Source organism: Labrus bergylta, chromosome 22, assembly GCF_963930695.1.
Source record: "Labrus bergylta chromosome 22, fLabBer1.1, whole genome shotgun sequence".
Taxonomy (NCBI): Eukaryota; Metazoa; Chordata; class Actinopteri; order Labriformes; family Labridae; genus Labrus; species Labrus bergylta.
Window position 1 is genome coordinate 10623541 of NC_089216.1, and position 19057 is coordinate 10642597.

At 40.4% G+C, this 19057-nt stretch overlaps 1 protein-coding gene across 1 annotated transcript in view; it reads left to right on the forward strand.

Moving 5' to 3' along the window:
* Positions 1-19057, forward strand: part of LOC110003601 (adhesion G protein-coupled receptor L3) — a 219866-nt gene that overhangs the window by 192118 nt on the left and 8691 nt on the right. The window contains exons 18-24 of the mRNA XM_065950385.1: positions 3666-3732; positions 6102-6193; positions 11081-11122; positions 12925-12951; positions 15006-15174; positions 15998-16123; positions 18049-18145. Of these exons, the coding sequence (XP_065806457.1) occupies positions 3666-3732; positions 6102-6193; positions 11081-11122; positions 12925-12951; positions 15006-15174; positions 15998-16123; positions 18049-18145 (620 nt within the window). The remainder of the gene's footprint in view (positions 1-3665; positions 3733-6101; positions 6194-11080; positions 11123-12924; positions 12952-15005; positions 15175-15997; positions 16124-18048; positions 18146-19057) is intronic.

Here is a 19057-nt window from a genome sequence, read left to right on the forward strand (position 1 = left end):
GCAAATAAAAACAGCTGAACTTGGCCTGTTGACTTGCATTATGATGTCAAGTTCCTTTTGGAGAGCAGCAAGGCAAGAAGGTACCGTATGTAGCAAGCAGAAGTGACCAAGCTAGCTATGTTACTGTTAGCATGTTTACCGCAGGTTTACTCTACAGACTGGGTTAGCTATATCTTACTTGCCGTGGGTTTGACTATTTAGGTTATTCTTACATTTTCATTGACTATATAATATAAGAGTTTTTTTCCCACTTATAAGAGCCTTTGTCTGAAGCTAGCGTGTATTCTGTTCCCTAGCTTGATATTCTAAATACTTTGAAGTTAGAAGAATTAAGCAACTGTTAGTTCAAGTATTTCAGATCATTCTTGAAAGGCATAAAACTGTGATAAAAACTGTGATTAAGAAATCAGAAAGTTACATAAATTGAAGGTATCTGTAAATGTATGTATTATTTTGGAAAAAGGCTAGCATACAGTACTGGTCTTATTTAAAACTGTATGATACTTTCATAGTTATACTTATTTGGCAGTTAAGCTATCAAAGCTACCAAAAATTAGCCTATTGACACCTTCAGTGTCTATCAAATGACCCTCTGATGACAAGTTTGTGGGACCTTGAGAGTCTCTTGAAAGTGTTTTTTTTTTTTGTGTGTGTGTCGTCTTTCCTTCACTTCTCCTTGTTCATGTCTTGGTGCATTACATTAAAAGCAACAACTGGAACATGTTAAGCAAGATTGACATAACCCAAACAAAAGAGCTCATCAAACACTGCTCCATAACAGCCCCAGGTCACAGAGTATCTTAAATCTATGTCTACAAAATGCAAATGCCTTACGGATCATATTTCAAGGCAAAATGTGCGCCAGGCCTTCAGGCTGCATCAAAGAGCTGCGAGTGATATCTCTGGCCTAAATATTTCACGTTGCTTCACTCACTCAGATGGTCATCAGCTCGCTATCACGCCAACCAAATGACTATCTCTGTCGCAGAGACGTCTTTGCAGATTAAGCTGCCTTGGCTCGGAGGACAGCCTGTGTCAGATCACTGCAGATTGGTGGCACGAAATGCCAAAATGCTCAGCCCAAGCTGTTGGCACGAGCAAGCCTTGTGTTTTGACTTCGGCTTTTAGTGCTCGGTTATTAAAGGAAGAGTGCACAAAGTAGAAAACCGCGAGGGGAAGATTTAAAAAAAAAAAAACAACTCCAAGAGCTCCAAAAGCCAAATAAAACCGTGACACGAGTGGAGAAGGGGAGGTAGAGGGGAGAAAGAAATGAAAGCCTGGCAGCTTCCACCGCCCACCAGGTCTTTAAATCTTTCTATGATCTGAAGAAGAAGAAGAAGAAGAAGAAGAAGAAGAGGCAAAATACAGACAATAGAACCTTCAGCATATTTTATAACAGCGATGTTCAGAGCGAACGCTTTGATGAGCTGCCACAGTCTCTCCGCATGTTGTGCGTCTTTTGTGTGCGCTCTTTCACTTCTTTATGCACACGTGTTTCTTCTGTGTTGCCTCCTCTTATCCATCGATATCAGCGAGGGGGAGACATATCAAGCCCCAGTGACAACAAAGGACCAGTCAGTTTTTTTTTTTTTGTCCCATCACGTCTCGTTCGATGTTGTATCGTGTTTTTCAAAGACAAAAAGTGAAACATGTACAAACTTGACCATTGTTCTTGAGATTTTTTTGGCTCGATATTGAATGTTTAAAAAGTGAAGATGTCCCATTTGTCTTTCCTCAAAGAGACCAGAAAAGCTTTAATCATACCATGGGTTATTGTATTTTCTTAGTTTCTCTATCTACATTGAAAAAGAAAGGCTTTATGAAAAGAAATGGCTTTACACAAGCACATTTCAAAGCTTTGTGCCTCGTTTTTCAGACTTTTATTTTGTCTGCACGTTCCACTTTACAAGCTTTATGCTCCTCTTGAGTGCCTCATACACTTCAAATTGCCTTAAAATGCTATTGAATTACAGCTAATTCTCTGCCACTTCCATTTTCCTCTCCCTGTCAGTCGGAATGACAATGCGCCTGCTTGAACTGTAATTTTCCAGTGGCCAAAAATGGAGGCGTCTATCTACTGCGGCAGGGGAGATTAAAAGATTAATAATTCAACCACAGGTCATGAATCAAGTTATTTTTCTTCCTTTTGCCATTTCAAAGGAGCTCTGTCACCTTCCGCCAACCAACCCTGCTGCTTGTGATCTGCATTTAGTTTCACAGAGCGAAGAAGGAGCGACCATCTGTAATGTTTTGACATGAAACGTTGGGTCATGATATCATGTTATTCAATTATTGACTTCATTACAAGAGGGCTGCAGTGCCATCACAGTTAACATGAACATGAGAGACACTTTGTTGAATCTGTGTGTGGCCGTGTCTGTCGGGGTCAAGGTCAGTCTGATTCCTTTGGAGTGATACAGTTGGGGTTCAATTGTGGACTAATTGAATCATCCATAAATGATCATCTGTAATGGTAATTTGAGTCCTTAACCAGACAAATTGAATAAGAAGTGACTGAAGTCTGCTTACTCTTTAAACTCTCAGACTTTACACCATGTTTGTTAAGACCTGTTCTTTGCATTTTCATGAATTCAACCTTTATTGTTTCTGGAGAAGCAACTTAAGATATCTCTTTTCATAGAGCGTACTGGCCAAGACCAAGCGGCCACTTCTAGTGTTGAAAAATAAAACCAACAAATGCAGTTTCTCAAGGGCTCCTTGACTCTGACTTCACAGTTAAGAAATCGCCAATAGATCCCATCCCATATTAAAATAAACATTTTTAAAACATGGTTCAGATAAATGATTTTGGTCTCTTCTCAATTGATAAAAAAAAAAGTTAGGGTTATTGTTTTTTTTTTAAAGGTTCACCTCAACTCCACCTCTTTGTCTTTTACTGACCACATTTTCAGTGGAGTCAGCATTTTCAGTATGGCGACCACTATAATTCAGCAGCCAAAGGGGAGATGCGTCCATTTTTTATTCTATCTGTGGCCAAGACAGGTGGCTGAACAGTTTACAGTGTGTGAGTTCTCAACAAACACAAGACAAGATACATGACTATAATAAATGAATAGGCATGAAATAACAAGTGTAAACCGGCAAATTCTGTGACAAAATCGACCGTGAATATAAATACATCAAGAAGAACATCTACAGACAGACACTCCAAGTGATTTAAAATGACCTTTGAAGCATCCAATGACACCAGTTCCTTAAATTTCAGGTCTTTTTGTAATGAATTCCAAACAAAGGGAGCAGCGAACTTGAACACTCTTTCCCCCATAGAATTAAGTTTCTGTAGGTTTGAAGATATGAAAGAAGCACACCTGGTCTTGTAAATGAGAACACAGCAGGCAGACCATCCAACATGTGCATACAGCAAACAGTTCTGACTGTTCTTAATCTCTTCTGCTCATGAGAGTCCATTATTATTGTTGCTGACACTGACACTAAAAGCCCCCTTTTCCCGCCAAATCCTCACTGTTGGTTATCATTCTTTAAACCCCTCACGGCAGTATATGTTTTGAAGAGCCTATTCCTCTGTGTCACGTCTTCCTCCTTCTTGATGTATCTCCTCTGAGGAGGAGTATAAAGCCATCACCTCAAATCTCTCTCTCTCTCCCCCCCCCCTCACCTCACTCTTTCTTTCTCTTTCTTTGCAGTTGCTGGCTTCGCCTGGACACCTACTTCATTTGGAGTTTCATAGGACCAGCAACCTTGATAATTATGGTAAGCATGACACCCCCCCCACCCCAACCCCAACCCCCTCCTCGACTTTCCTCATTAACCCTACTTAGCCTGCGGGTCGGCGCTTAAATGCTCCGCCGAGATCCCCCCCCCTCCCTCTTTTTTTCCAGCCTCTATCCTCCCTCCTTTCCCCGCCCTGTTGAGCATATATGCCACCGCAGGCACGGAGCCATCCAGAGAAACGAATGAGGGGTGTAGAGAATATATTGCAGTTTGTCGCCCCGCGCTGCAGTCACAGGCTGAGACAGTTTTAGGGGGGAGGGGGGAGGGGGGTTGTAGTAGAGGGGTTAGTGAGAAACGGAGAGAAAGAGAGTGAACTCTGCTCAGTATGCAGTGTTGGAGTAATCCGCACTGCGATTATGATTGATTTTGTTCCCGTTCCAACTTCCCTACCTTTTTTTTTTTTTTTTTTTTCTTACCGCTTCTCCTCACTGGAACTCAGATACCCAAGCAACATGAAGCAGGACTCACACACATACACATACACACACTTTCTGACTCATTCCCAACTAGGACAGCCCTAATTTTTTTTTTAAAGAGCTAATTTATTGATCTGAGTGCTCTAAATCTGCTGTCAGAGTGCTGTTTATCTTAGCCTTTAAGCTAACGCCAAGCTATAAATATTGCTTTGGCACAAATGATGTGCGCCCCTGATTTTTCAAAGTCATCAGTCAGCCACATAATAAATACTCAGAAACAGTAAATCAAGATGTACACCCTTAAGAAAGATAATATTTTGTCTAGCAGGACACACAGTGTTTACTAACTTCATTCTAAGTTGCATAATGCTCTTTCTGGTAGAGGAACTAAGGCTGGAGACAAAGCAACTTCCTCCTGTCTACTTAATGAAACGGGTGGTTGTGTACAAATGTTGCACTACAAAAGAAGGGTATAAGGGTCTACAAAATATAGAAATATTTTCATTTATAAATCATCTCAATGGGGCGCTGGTGGCGCAGCGGTTAATGCGCGGGCCCCATGTATGGAGGCAATGGTCCTCCAAGCGACAAAACCCCCGTGTGAGAGGCCGGAGACATTAGCTCCCACTTTCAGATGTCTCGACTCAGGTTTTTCAGAACTGATCCAGGACCACGTGCTCCTGGTTGTCTACTGCAGAACTGAAGGCCAATAGAAGGGGAGTTACGGAACAAACAGAACAGGGATTTAAAAAAAAAAAGACAGCCATAACATACACGTTAATTATTATCATTATGTCGCTCTACCTTGTGTGATCATCCACAATGCATCTCTCTCTGCGTCACCTGGCTCACCCCTGTATTTCTTAGATTTAAAAAAATGAGGATATCTATGTAAGAAAGATGGCTTAAAAAGTCAGATTCTATCTCTGGCTATTTACTATCATACATGGTTAACTCTTCAAATTGTCTCAGATTAGCTAAATGTCACCTGTGAGCAGCAGCACAGAAAGTGAAAGTGCTCTAATGACTGTTATTTGTTGAGGAGTCATTATGTAAAGACCAGCGTGCTGTGACCAGATTTGAATTCTTGTCTTTTGTTTGAAAGAGAAAAAAGGAACATAATGTGCTAAATTATAGTTTGTTTTATTTTCACACAATATAATACAAAACATTTTTTTTTTTTTGTCTGGTTTATTTGAATGTGTTTGGCAAACACAGCCGCGGAAGTTCAACTTCGTGGAATTTGCTCGACATTTCTGTGTTTGATTCTCAGCCAGATTTTTTTATTTTTTTTTATTTGAAGAAATCTGGTATTTAGAGAAACGGGTATTTTGAAAATACTTGAGGAACTCTTGCACAGAGCGCGAGGGTGAGTAAAAAAGTGTCCCGTTTTACAACAAAAAGGGCACATCACAGTGTGAATAAAATTAAACCCTTCCTCTGTTGTTTGCTCGTGCAATAGCTCCAAGCGCTATGTGAGAAATACTGAAAGTTCTTCAAGTGGAAATTTCAAGCGATGCCAAGTGTATGTTTTTTTTTTCAAGATATAGACACTGGTAAAGAAATAGGAGTGCAGCAGCAGCAGCAGCAGCAGAGATGGCAGTTATTCCCTGTGGTTGCCTCTAAGTGTGAATATGATGAGACAAGTGTGACTAAGTCAGATGGAAAGGCTCGCTCATACAAGTATGCAGCTGTCTTGTCTCACCGCCCCCCCCACCACCCCTGTTTTGTCTGCTGTACTGCCACAGAGGTTCCACAGGATTTTGCGCTCTGTTTGGCAAAGTGGGAAACCAAGTCTGGGGCTGTGGCGTTCCAGCTTTGTGCTACAAAGTGCTCTGATTTAAAATGAATGGGGCTGCAACATGAAATCTTTATCCCCCTCTCTCTCTCTCTCTCTCTCTCTCTCTCTCTCTCTCTCTCTCTGAATCTCAGCTCAACGTGATCTTCCTGGGCATCGCTCTCTACAAGATGTTCCATCACACGGCCATCTTGAAACCAGACTCCGGTTGCCTGGACAACATCAAGTAAGAGCACTCAGATCACCCAGATATCCATTAAAAGCCGTCCAGAAATAGCACCGGCATCGACGTTTTTGTTACAGATGGGAAGAATGTTTGAAAATCAGTGTGACGGGCTCGCTCTGACAGCTGACTTGTGTCTGGTGTGACTCAGGTTGAGTCTCCTTGTTTCCTCCACTTTAGAGCTACTGAGAAGAACTCACGTTATTAGTCGGTTCTGGTGCCCCAGTGGACACAGCGCTACCCACTTATCTCTTTGCTGAATTTTGTATTTGTGCTTTTTCACAACAAATATCGTCCTGGTGTCCTCTAATATTCAAATGTTTCGCTCGCAGTGACTCTTTTTTTGGTGGTATGAAAATGTTTCTCCAGCTAACTGTCTGACATCTACCCTCCTGCAGCAGTTTCAGGCATTGATAATAACATTATAGAAATAATCAAGTCTTGTCCCAGATGATATTGTTTGATTCTGCAGCTCCTGTAGAGGCTTCAATATCCATTTCAGTCTGTTTAATAACCAGCTCAGAAACTCCTCATAGGAGCTTTAATGAACGCCTGCTAAAAAAGCAATATTTCCGATTGGCCCTCTGTACTCACAAGTCTTCCCGAGCTTTTCACTCTTGTTTGCCTTTCTCTTTTGATATTTTGGAAACCTCATTAAAAGTACTTAAGGTTGTGAACAGCCAACCCAAGAGTCTGGGAGTCGGAGCCTGCAAAGGTAAGCACCTCCCATTATGCTGAAAGGTTGTGTCAGGCGGGGTTAAAATCAAACAGATATGCTGCTGCGTCTCCGTCATTATCTGAAGAATGTTGTTGTCTGTAAGCGGGGAAAGGCCAGGGGACAATCTGACAGGCCTGACCTGGTGTTATCTGGGTGTCAACACGCCGACGATGAATATTCATAACGTAGCGTGTGTGTGTGTTCTATGTTTATCTGCCTGTGCCTGGCTGCTTACAGATACTATGGAACCTAAAGGGACAAGGAAGGCTATACAACTCAGATGCAGACTTTTCTTTTAGCGCAAGTAGAGGATACCTAGAGAAACATTTACGATTTGCACAACTAAAAACTTTTTTTTTTGTTTTTAACTTCTTTGAGAAAAAAAGTCTCTTTGAAGGTGAAGGCTAATGAAGGTAAATCAAAGTGTTAAAAGGACAAAAAGCTCCACTGCATAAGTTGAAAGAAGCGAAATCTCTTTCTACAGAGGAAGCTAAATGTGGGAAGCACTTGGGTACATGACCAATTTGGCCCAAGGGGACAATTTTCTTTTTTTCATTTTGTTTTGTATCCTATTGCATCATGTCATATCCTTTTGTTTCATATCGCAGTGTATCATGGTGTATCCCCTTATCTCGTCACAGAAAAGTTTCTTAAAACAACCTTTCAATAAGGAGCGCAGGAGACAAAAGAGGACAAAACTAAATGTACGCAAATAATGAAGTTAGTCTAAGTTTAGTATATAAACCAAAAGGGTGGAGGGGCGTATGGATAGAGATAACTGAATTTGGGGACTTGTATTTTTAGCAAGGGAAAAAATAAATTTCAATTTCGATTCAGTTTTAACAATACAAATTCAAATCATGTTATTTCACTTCAAATATTTAATTCAATAATTCAAGTGGAGCAATTCAAAGATATAAAAAAAATCAGATTCAGTTTCTGTTGACACTAATTTAACAAAAAATGAATGCAGTAAAATATGTATTATGTTGACTATTATTGATTACATAATGGTTCAAGCACTAATCTTCAGACAGAAATGTATTCATTTTGTCGATTTAGGGCAGCTAAATTAGCGCCGTGGGGTTATGAGTGACCCTTTTCACGTTCAAGCTGACATGTGATCAATTTAAGATTTTAAAATATTGCTAAGTCTAGCTTTGAAGCTGCAGGTTTTCATTGAATTACCCATGCATTACACTCTGGAGATTTAGCTGTAGATTAGTTCTTCTTCTGAAAGTTTCTCCCAGAAGTTCAGCACTGTAAAAAAAAAAAAAAAAAAAAGCTTTACAAGTTTGCTTTTAATGTCCTTTACCACTGAAGGGATGACACAGCTTTTTCCGTCATTGCCTTTGACGTAAGCCCGGGCTACCTGGTGTCAGGGCACACTCCTTCAACAGATGGTGTAAAGTTGTTTTGCTGCCTGTTTGCTATGATGGATAAGGGTCTCTGCTCTGTTTTTTGCTGTCTGCCACGCTATTTTTTTTTTTCTGTTTGGAGCCACTCTGGACACATTAGTCTCCTTTATGGCCGACGCTCTGGCTGTTTTTTTCTTAGTGGCCGTCTCAGTGGTCGTGTCTCTGCACAGTGGCCCTGTCTGCCCTGCTTCTCTCCGCACAGTGACACGGAAAAAAAAAAAAAAACAATCTTCTGCAAGCATGATATTGCCTTCTTTAGCTGCGCTGCGTCAGACCGTACTTTGCTGATGTGTTTTTCCATCACGGATTCTCTGCAGGATGTTACTGAGCAAAACCTGGGGGTTTAAGTGCTGCTATGAGAAAGACAAAAGTATGACCTGTACTCACACTACAGTCGACTCTGAAAGACATGACGTAGAGGGAGTCACTAAATGATCTTCGTCTTCTGAGAAATGTAAAAGTATGGAGTCTTGTTTTCATCCTTCAATCAGTGGCCGGCTACTTTGAAACGCACAAACTGCTGCCACAAACCGGTACGTGCTTACTAAAAAAGTTTCATGTCACCAACTGATGTGTCGCTGACAGAATAAGTAAAAAGAAAATGGTGTTAGGTTGCTTATATACAATCTCTTTACCCTTCACTTTGCAACTTCCTGGGGCTTCCAATGCAGCCAGAAGTTAGAAATCCAGTTCTTTTCTGCCAAGACTCCCAACGCCATGTGTTGCCATGGCTACTAGCAACATCATACTCGCAACATCAGAAGCGAGACTGGAGTTAGAGCCGAGGAACAAATCTACATGGGGATTATTAGCGAGACTTTTAAGCAGATCGCTCTTCTTTTTTTTCTTTTTTTTTACATTAACGAGAGATAAATCAGATGAGTGCTGATGGGTTCCAGGGTTGCGCTGGACCACATGGACCCGTTTGACTGCGTACTGCCACAAGCCTAAATTCCAAAATTAAAAAAAAAAGATTCAGCCAAAAACATTGAAGCGAGGAGCAAATAAGAGCAGTTAGGTAAGCATCATTTTGTGTTTCCCCACTTGTTTTAAACCCTTTTATTTTGAATGACCAGCAGTAACTCTCAGTGTCCCTTTCTCACAAGTGTAAACAAAAGGGATCCAAAAGATTGGAATCACCTTGAATGGTTTTGCCACTGATTAAGGGTATGGGTAAGGCTTTGAATCCTATAATGATTTCATGTTCATAAAGGTGATTGAATGGGATTGGAAAGGGCTTCAGATGTTTCCCTGTACAAATGTACTCCCATCATCACTTCCATCTTCATGTTTGTGAATAAAGGGAGCTAAATTCAATGGTTTAATGTAGCTGAGAGGAGAAAATAATTTAACCCACAAATTCCATGATTTATGGGTCAACCCAATCCTCTTTTTACTGTTCTTCTAACTTATAGGCGCAATTTTCTGAGTCTCTCTTGCTGTCATTATATATCAAACATAATGAGATCCCATAGTTTCCTGCAAGGTGAATAATTTGGTGATCCCAAGTGGACACCTCCGACAGTGAATACTTGATGAAGCAATTTAGCCTCAACTAGTTCCCCATGTATCTCATCAGATTCTGTAAAATAACCAACGACACTCTGCAAGAGTGAAAGTCCTCAGATTATCTGAAGATCTCAGCAAAATGAGATATCAACATACTTGTCTTTTAAGATCAGCCTTCCATTTTTAAACACGTGGTCTGTGCCAGATACCACTTCTAACATATGAAACTGAACTCTGTTCAAACTACAAGGCACGTCCACCCAATCAAGGGCCGCCCTAAGCCCCTTGATTGGCTTGCTGGCTTAAATGATGACAGTCAGAGCGGAGAAAGATTGGCAATTTCGTACAACTCTCGACCAGAAACGAAGTGCAAGTCCAAAATCTCTGGTAGCAAAGATGCACCGTGTAGTTTGTTCTGCAGCAAAAAAAATATCGACTGCCGGAGTTCTCAGTGTCATATGATGTATTACAACGGCCTCCCATTATGTAGCTGAGAGCTGACCGCCTGACCTCGACTCTTACTGACTTTCCAAACAGTCTGCAGTGTTTCAGATGACCATTGGAAACGAATGTGAAGCTGCGCTGCTGCTGTCAGCTCTCATTCATCTGACGCCATTTTTAAATTCAAAGGCCATTACTCAACACACGGCTGCTCAAGCACATTTGGAAAAAAAAAGAAAGAAAACTAGCTTCAGCGTTAGGCGGTTTGCTATGACTCTTGCTTTTGTTTCATCATAAACAAGATTTAAATTGTATGTAGGATGAATAAAGCCTCTTCTTTTTTTTTTGTGCAGTTTTTCACATGGATTGAAATAAAACTGTCATCCAAACATCACAGCCGATGTTTTTAGCGCTGACTTCTTTTCCCTTCCTTTCATTTGGGATTTCTCTGAGTTATCAAGGTGAAATGGTTTTGATGCTGTCGATACCACAGGTTAATTAAGTTCTTCTAGCTTAGTTTAATGAGGTGTGTCTTCTTGTGTCTTATCTTGCTGCAATTTGATTCCCATTTATGTTCTGATGTCACGTTTTCCGTTCTGGTTTCATCACACTGCTTTGTTTTTACATGATTGTTTCATCTCTCTTTCACTGTTTTTCTCTCCCTCTTCCTCCCTGAATTTCCTCTTTTGATTAGCATTCCAGCCTTTTTTTTTTAAATCTTATGCTGTGTTTATCTTTAACATCTTTCTGTTTTTTTTTCTTCTTCATCTTCCACTTTCCCCCCACTCTCCTTCTTCATTTTAGCTACCGTTATTATGATGGATGTATTATTGTAGAATGGCACTGGTAAGATGCAACATTTCTCAGTAGAGGGTGTAGAGTAGAATTGATATTGTGTTTGATGTGTTTTCTTCCCTCCTCAACCCCCATAATGGAGACAGTAGCTGCCAGCGCGCTGTGATTCATGGAGAAAAACGTGACTTTATATCATTGTGACTCTAAATACCAAACTGGCTTCTGAATGCGACTTATTTAGAAAGCGATGGATCAAACATTACTCCAGAAAAAGACGTACATTTGTCTGGCAGAGCTTCCGAACAAAACTGATTAAAAAACAAAAATTCAAATGTAATATCCAAATCAGAATGATGTCAAGGATAAAGAAGGTCTCTACCTGCATCGCATTTTACACTATTGATGTCTCAAACGTTTTGAACGTTTTAAGAACACCATGTGTGGTCGATCAGAGCACTTTCTCTCTTCCCTCTCGAACCAGCATGTACACGACTTCATACAGATTGAAAGCAGGCTGAATTGACCTATAGCAATCTCATACATAAATGATCTGTGACATTGCGAGGAGTGGCATGTCTGCAAATTAAGCCATTTTGAAGGAAATTGGTGGTAATTTGATGCCATAGTCTGAAGCAGTTCTCGGCTTTGAATGGCCCATTTTGGGTGTATCTTCCCAACGATTAGCTTCCCTCATTTTTTTTTAGTGCTTTCAAAGCCTGTAAGTAGTCCACCGCAGCCACCATGGAAGGAAAGTCTTCATATAGACATATGACCTAAAGAATATACTTTGACTAGCTGCTTTGCTAAATGACGCTACATGCTGGATGTATGTTGGGTATCTGTAAATAATAGAATAAACAGAAGGGGCTAGATCCACTCTTTTTGTGAAGTGCCTTGAGATTACATTTGTTATGAATTGGTGTTATGCAAATAAAGATAGACGGAAAAGGATGGAAAGATTTTACATTTTGGATGCCAGAAATCTGAACTGAGAGATTCTTTGACTTTTATTATTTAAGTAGACATCAAGCAGCACTAGTCCAGACGGGATAAAACCTCATCTGAACTGCCCCTCTCTTCATTTGTAAGAGATCTGTTCTGCTTTTCAGTGACTGTTATGCAGTCTCAGAAGTTTGTGCCTCCAGGCTCCTTCCATGCCGCTCTCAAATTCATGCCCATATTTATCTGATAACTCCAGAAGAAGATAAGCCCTGCATGATATGAGTCATAGCCTCTTCATATCCTGTCGTCCTGGATGCGTTTCTTATGACCTCTGGAGTCTCTATCTGCCTCTATTTCCAACAAAAAAAAACTGACAAGTTAGAGGACAATATTTAGTTCCCTTTGTGCTCACTGCTTGTGTTTCTGTGTCCATTCCGGGGGCAATCGCCTTGATGAAGTACCTCTACCACCAGGTCATTAAGACAGCTCAGGGAAAATTATGTTTAATGGGTGCCTGGGTGAATTCATAAATCATTGATTTTTCTGCACACCTGGCCCATTTATAAAGGCTTAAATGTGAAGGTCTGCCAGCATTTATGAGGGGAGCTAGATACTTGCATATACTGAAATAATTATAGTTGTTACCTGTGAATCGCTAACCAACCCCTTCCAGAAATGTCTGAATGTGTAGTCTCAGCGTTTGAATGTGGATGCTGTGAATGTAGCTTAAATCCTCTCTGCCAAAATAACCCAATTTTGTGTGTGCCTTTGTGTATTGTTTACCTCTTAATGTCTAAATGTGTACATTTTCTGTATGGCCACACATTCTGGGTTACACGCCCATCCCATTGTTCTGTGATTTAATTGATTTCTGCTTGTTTTCTTTGTGTTATTTTGTTCACGTTGCTCAGCTATCAGGATTATGAACCAGAGATCAAGTAAGGCAAAACAAGAAAGGCCCCTTTTCCCCAACAATGCCATCTATCATCACTCCCCCATATGAACCAATCAGCAACCCAGTCCACCTACCATCCCCTCTGAAGCATTGAAATGATTTATTGTAAAGTGCTCAGTCAAGTTGAAGACTGACACAGAACACTAATGTGCTCACAGCACTCTCGTCTTGCATATACATAGCCCGACAGATGTGACAAGTTAGATAGGTTTTCAATCGCACCGACCTGTATCTTCAAAGTGCACTGTAAAGAAATCTAAGTGCTTTAATGTAGATACAGCAACCACATCTGTCTGTTAAAATCTACATCCAATCTTCACACCAGCGCACTCACATGAATGTTAGTGTAGTGCAAAGATTCCCAGCCAGGAAAAAGACTGTAGAGTAATGAAAAGCTTTAACACCTGGAAACATGCTGCCATTGAGTGTGCATGAAAAGATCGCAAGAATATGAAACAGATTACATTTAAGTAATGATTACACTGCTAAAAACTATTAAAAAAAATGTTCAAATAGTTCAACCTCACATAATAATTTCTTCCTTAGTATTACAAATAACAGCAATGACTTCCTGTTTAATAAAAATAGCTAAAGTCAACACAGATGGAAAATGGCAATGACCTTTCAAGTGAAGGAAGATTGACCTATGTGATGGTATGGCTCAGAAAAAAAACATTGGTGTAGCTCACATCATGTTGTCTAGACCCTTGAAAGGAAAGTGGTAAAACTTTAATAAGTTAGCATCTCAATAAACCCAATGTTCTATAGGTGATGATATACAGCAACTCAAATATGCCACTAAGAGGGGGGATCTCATATTTTCCTTCTTTAAAGGTTTCATATAAGCTTTGTGATTTCAGTATTTCAACTAACTACAGAATAAGTTTCACAGAAGTATCGTCCACTACACAGAAAGAAGAGGAACCCAACTTCTGAAGGCCTTTATCAGGTTAAGACCAAAATGCAACATGAAATAATGAGTTTGCAAGAAGGAGTTTTTGTACTTAGCTTTCCTGTGACTCTTGTCGTCACAGTTGCAGGTTAACCTGTAAAAAAAAATGAAAGGGATAAAACTGGAATGGATCAAAGAAGAGTGTTTTAAACAGTCAGATGTTTGCACAATACTTCATTAAGGTCACTAATATTGTGACAGGTGAAATTGTACTTTGACAATGCGTGCCACTCAAATTAGAGGCCCACAGAAAAGAGATAGAAGTGCTTTCTTCAGACGGCCCTTGAAGCATTTAATGGACTCAAAGGGAAGGTTTTCACACATGCAGGCTTTTGTAGATGACAGATGCTGGCAAGAAACCAGATATTAATCTCGACTCCACCTCGGATTCTGCTACACAGAGGGAGTCACCAAAATACCAAAAGAGGGTGCAGGTGAAGAAAAAAATGCCACTTGTCCGTGCGGTGTTCCTGCAATGAAGACCGAGCCCGTCATTCTTAATAGACTCTGCGTTCTCAGGGGCATTTATCTTCATTCAACCTCTCAGCTCGAATAAGAATTTATACAACACTTTCCCCAATCTTCAGGCACTGGAAGCCAAACGCAATGCAGTCATGTAAATACGTCTCTCATGAAAACGCCATATTTGTTCCTCCTCAATTTACACACACCTCCGTCACCTTATATACGGAGGTGTGCTTATGATAATTTATGACTTCAAAAAGAGGCATCGCTTGAAAGACTTCAAAAAAGAAGGAAGGAAGCGGTAACTAAGACAAGCGAGGAATCAGAAAATGAAGATTAAATCCATAATCATTCCTTTTTCTCTTTTCATGTGTTTTGTGACTCTTTCCCCTCTCAGAGGAAAACCTATTTCAGCACTGGACTAGATAATTCCTTGCAATGATTGCTTAGGATATTTTGACGTGTTAAATATTTCCTCTTTGTATTTTCAAAGGTATTGTTTTGACGTATATAATATGCTTTCTTCTCAGGTCAAAAGCTGCTTTAAAGTACTTCTTTTTTTGAAGTCTAATAACTTTGTCGGCTGCTTTCTAAGACAGTTGTTTGTGTGTGTGTTCCAGATCATGGGTGATTGGGGCCATAGCCCTGCTATGCCTGCTGGGCCTGACCTGGGCCTTTGGTCTCATGTATGTCAACGAGAGCACGGTGGTCATGGCCTACCTGTTCACCATCTTCAACTCCCTGCAGGGAATGTTCATCTTCATCTTCCACTGTGTGCTGCAGAAGAAGGTATAGTTGTGTTGTTCGTGTCAGACATTAGCACACATCATTTAAAGCTACTGTCAACACAAAACACTATGGCTCACTCTTATGCATGCAAAGGACTGGAAATCTTTTGCACTCCAAATCTGAAATATTTTATAATATGATATCATTTTAGTTTCTTGGACATTTATATAGAAATTAATTACGCAAACTAAACAAAGGAACACCCAGACAGCAGCAGCTCAGATGTTTACATCCAGTGGTAACAAAGTGATCATTAACTGCTGGGGATGATTGCTGATGTCTGCTGGTGTTCAGTCTCCCTCCAGTTGACCGTTTTTCGGGCCGCAGGAGTTAAGTGCAGGCCATTATGGTCTTACTTGATTTGAGCTGGTATTGTAGATCACCTGAGGGGGTTTACCTCTGTAAAATCAGAGCACTAGGTAAGGCTACTCAGCCATTTTGGAGCATTGTATTCATGTTTTTTCTAAGTTAGTGTTGCATGTGTTTACCAACTTGTAACTATGACGTGGATGGCTTCTGCTGGTTGCTCTAATTTAGACGATACAAACGTTCTTAAAAAGGCTTCATAAAGCCGAGTGTCACATGCCCCATAGTGTACAGGAAGATGTCATTATTTGAAATATTGAAATCCAGGTGTCCAACTGTTGTGAAAGTTTATCTTTACTCTGATTTTTGTTGCTGCTTAAAGACATTCTTCGATTTTTTTGCTATTTCAAGCCACATTTCATGTCATGAAATGCACCGAGATTATCCTTGGATTTGGTCTATTTGCTATAATGCATGTGCGCTTGCTGACCCCTTTTATGCGCTTTTTATTTCAAAGGTCCGTAAAGAGTACGGAAAATGCCTCCGTACTCACTGCTGCAGTGGCAAAAGTGTGGACAGCTCCATCGGCTCGGGAAAAGGCACCGCCTCCCGTGCACCAGGACGATACTCTACAGGCTCACAGGTTGTTGGACACTTTTCATGCTTTCTTCTTGATTTATTTTTTTTGTACATTCCTGATCTAATGCACTTTGACTGCATCTCCCTTTGCAAACGTAAACAGATAAATGCCTTTTGACTTTAGGCTATGGCTATGTTTGATCTTCGAGTAGTTCATGTGCATTGCTAGAAGCTGAGACAAGAAGACACAACACAAGTTGACATGACACAAAAATGCACCTGGTAACAAAAGAAATGGGGACAAGCTGACTGTTTAGGTCTCCGTGAGGGATTCCAAGAAAGTGCACCATATGTTTGGAAGTGATAGCAGGATAATGTAGTGCCTGTAGAGCTTAACATACAGCCATTCATTTTCACTGGAGCATGCTGCACACTCACCCAACTTTGGGCTCCGGCATTGTGAGGAAGTGCTCACAAATGCAGATTTAATTGTCTCTACCAAAAAATCTGCCAATACTGTGCCTGTGTGGTAAGTCTCCTTGAAAAGTAAATTGGTAATGCATTCCTCCCACATTGACATGAAGTATAGGATGAATTGCCATGATACACTATAATTGAACATCACATCAATTCATTCCGAAGAGAGAGTGATTTGCTTCCAGTGTTCAATTATAAATAGTCCTTTGAGTCGAAGCATGCAGTGACAACCCACGATACACGGCGGTTTTCTGCATACAGATCAAAGCGTTTAATTATACACAGTGCTTTGACAAGACCGCTCTAACCTCGTGCTCAGTCACTCCATATGAGCGAGACAGGAATGGAAACACTCTTGGAAAGACGTGGTTGTTTATCGCTAACTTGGAGTGAATGTGTAATCACCAGAGTACATTCCAACCCGCTGGCGACGAGCGGTTTTTCGAGATTTTTTTTTATTTATTTTTTTTTACCACGTCCAGAAAACAGCAGTGTCATTTTCATCCCATCTGTGTCTCCAATGCTGGGGATAACATGACATACAGTATGCTAATGAGATGTGCTGTGACAGTGTATGTTTGAATATTTGAGCTTGTTTGTCACCTGGGGTTGACGCTGAAGGGCCAAAAATGACATACAGTCTGAGGGTGCAGTACAGATTCAGTGCGTGGGCATTAAAAAAAATATATATATATGACAACTGAGATTTATGTGTGGAAATAAACATGAAGAATGTCGTCCATAATGGGTATTACAAGGAAGCATTAATTCAGGTTCTGTGAAATTATTGAAATAATTCCATTTTGTACCACAAGGAGCAAAACAAATACCATGTTGTAAATTTCATGTCTCATCACTCACCTCTATTCTCCATGCATTCTCAACACAAAGTACACCCTGTGTGTTGTATGTTAGCAGGCAAGCTCAAACAAGATTTAGCTCAAACTAAACTGGAGCTATCCGTTTAGGAGGGAAAAGGAACATGTCGTTCATTTTATTTCTTCTGCCACTAAACGGGTTTTATATTAATCAGAATCCTCTGCCAAGCCCCTCTGGCACAGGATACTCAGCTCTGTGGTTGAATATCCAGACCCTTAGCTTGTGCAACAGCCCATGGGACTCTATCATAATTAACCAGGATGAACCCTCTTGGATTGAGCCTTTTTGCAACTGGAGACACTGATTCCAAGAGCATGTCTGATGGCTTTATTACTGTCTTCACCTACACAAGTCCTAGTGCTCATCTTTAATTGGAGGTTACTTATCCCCTCAGCGGAAGTGTTTTGTGGTTTGGATTCTGGATTAGTGGCTTGACAGCCTATGTTTCTATCTGAGGATGTATTGTATTCAAAACGGAGGTGAGTCCGAGAGAATACTTTAGAAATACTCTAAAAATAGCATTTTTATGTCTGGTTGATTTGAACTTCTTCCATCTGTGTTCTTTCACTTTTGTTGCTGGCATTGTTCAGAGTTCATACTCCGATGAGTTCTGACATGTTGTTTCTTCCGCAGAGCCGCATCCGCCGAATGTGGAATGACACGGTCAGGAAACAGTCCGAGTCTTCTTTCATGACCGGTGACATCAACAGCTCCGCATCACTCAACAGAGGTACTTGGTCCCGCCGCAGATATTTACTTGAATGAGTCCACAGTAGAAGGGCTTTCACCTTAGACTGTATGACTAATGCGATGATAAAAGTGTTCACTAAAGCTTGACTTTTTTTCTGACATTGCAGTTCTTCTCCTTTCCTATTTAACATGACTCGTACGTTCTTCATCTCAAGTCAAGGAAAATCAAATGTACTTCAGACAAAAGAGACGTTATTTGTCAGGGTTTGATTGTTTGAAAAATGACAAAATTCTTAAATTTGATCGAATTAAGTTGATCTCTTAAATAGCTGGTTTTGATTGTAACATCTGTGCCAAGTTGAGAGAACATGAACATGACAAGGCATTGATAAAAAGTGTAAAATTAAATGAAACATTGAAATTGTTTATTATGGTGCATATTTTATTGTGGAGAACAATCAAAGTCTAGTTGTTTAAAACATTGTGCATAAATAATTGTACTGATATTAAAGGTTTTATTAATTTACCCAGCCAGCAGTGTAACATGGTGCAAACCTTGAGCAAAAAAAACTGAACTGAAAACTGACGCCGGTCTTCCTCCCAGGCAAAGTGCTGAATAACATATTTGAAAAATCGGTTCAGAGGAATTCCCTCTCAGGAACACGTTAACAAAAACTATTTCCCCATAATGCATTTGACAGCGGCTCTGAGAATAGAGTTAACTTCAGAGTCTCTCAGGTTTCACAGAAAATAGACACCAGACTATATTTGACTCCAAGTAGCAAAAAAAAAAAAAAAAAAAAGTCCTGGCTGGCATCCCTCCCTGACACTCTCCCCTACTCATTGCATCTCTTGATAGAAGGCTCCAGTTCCTCACCACTCTCCTGCTCTCTAAATTTGCTCTGGGCGCCCGCTCCCGTAGACACTAATGCATAGTTACAATGATGGATTA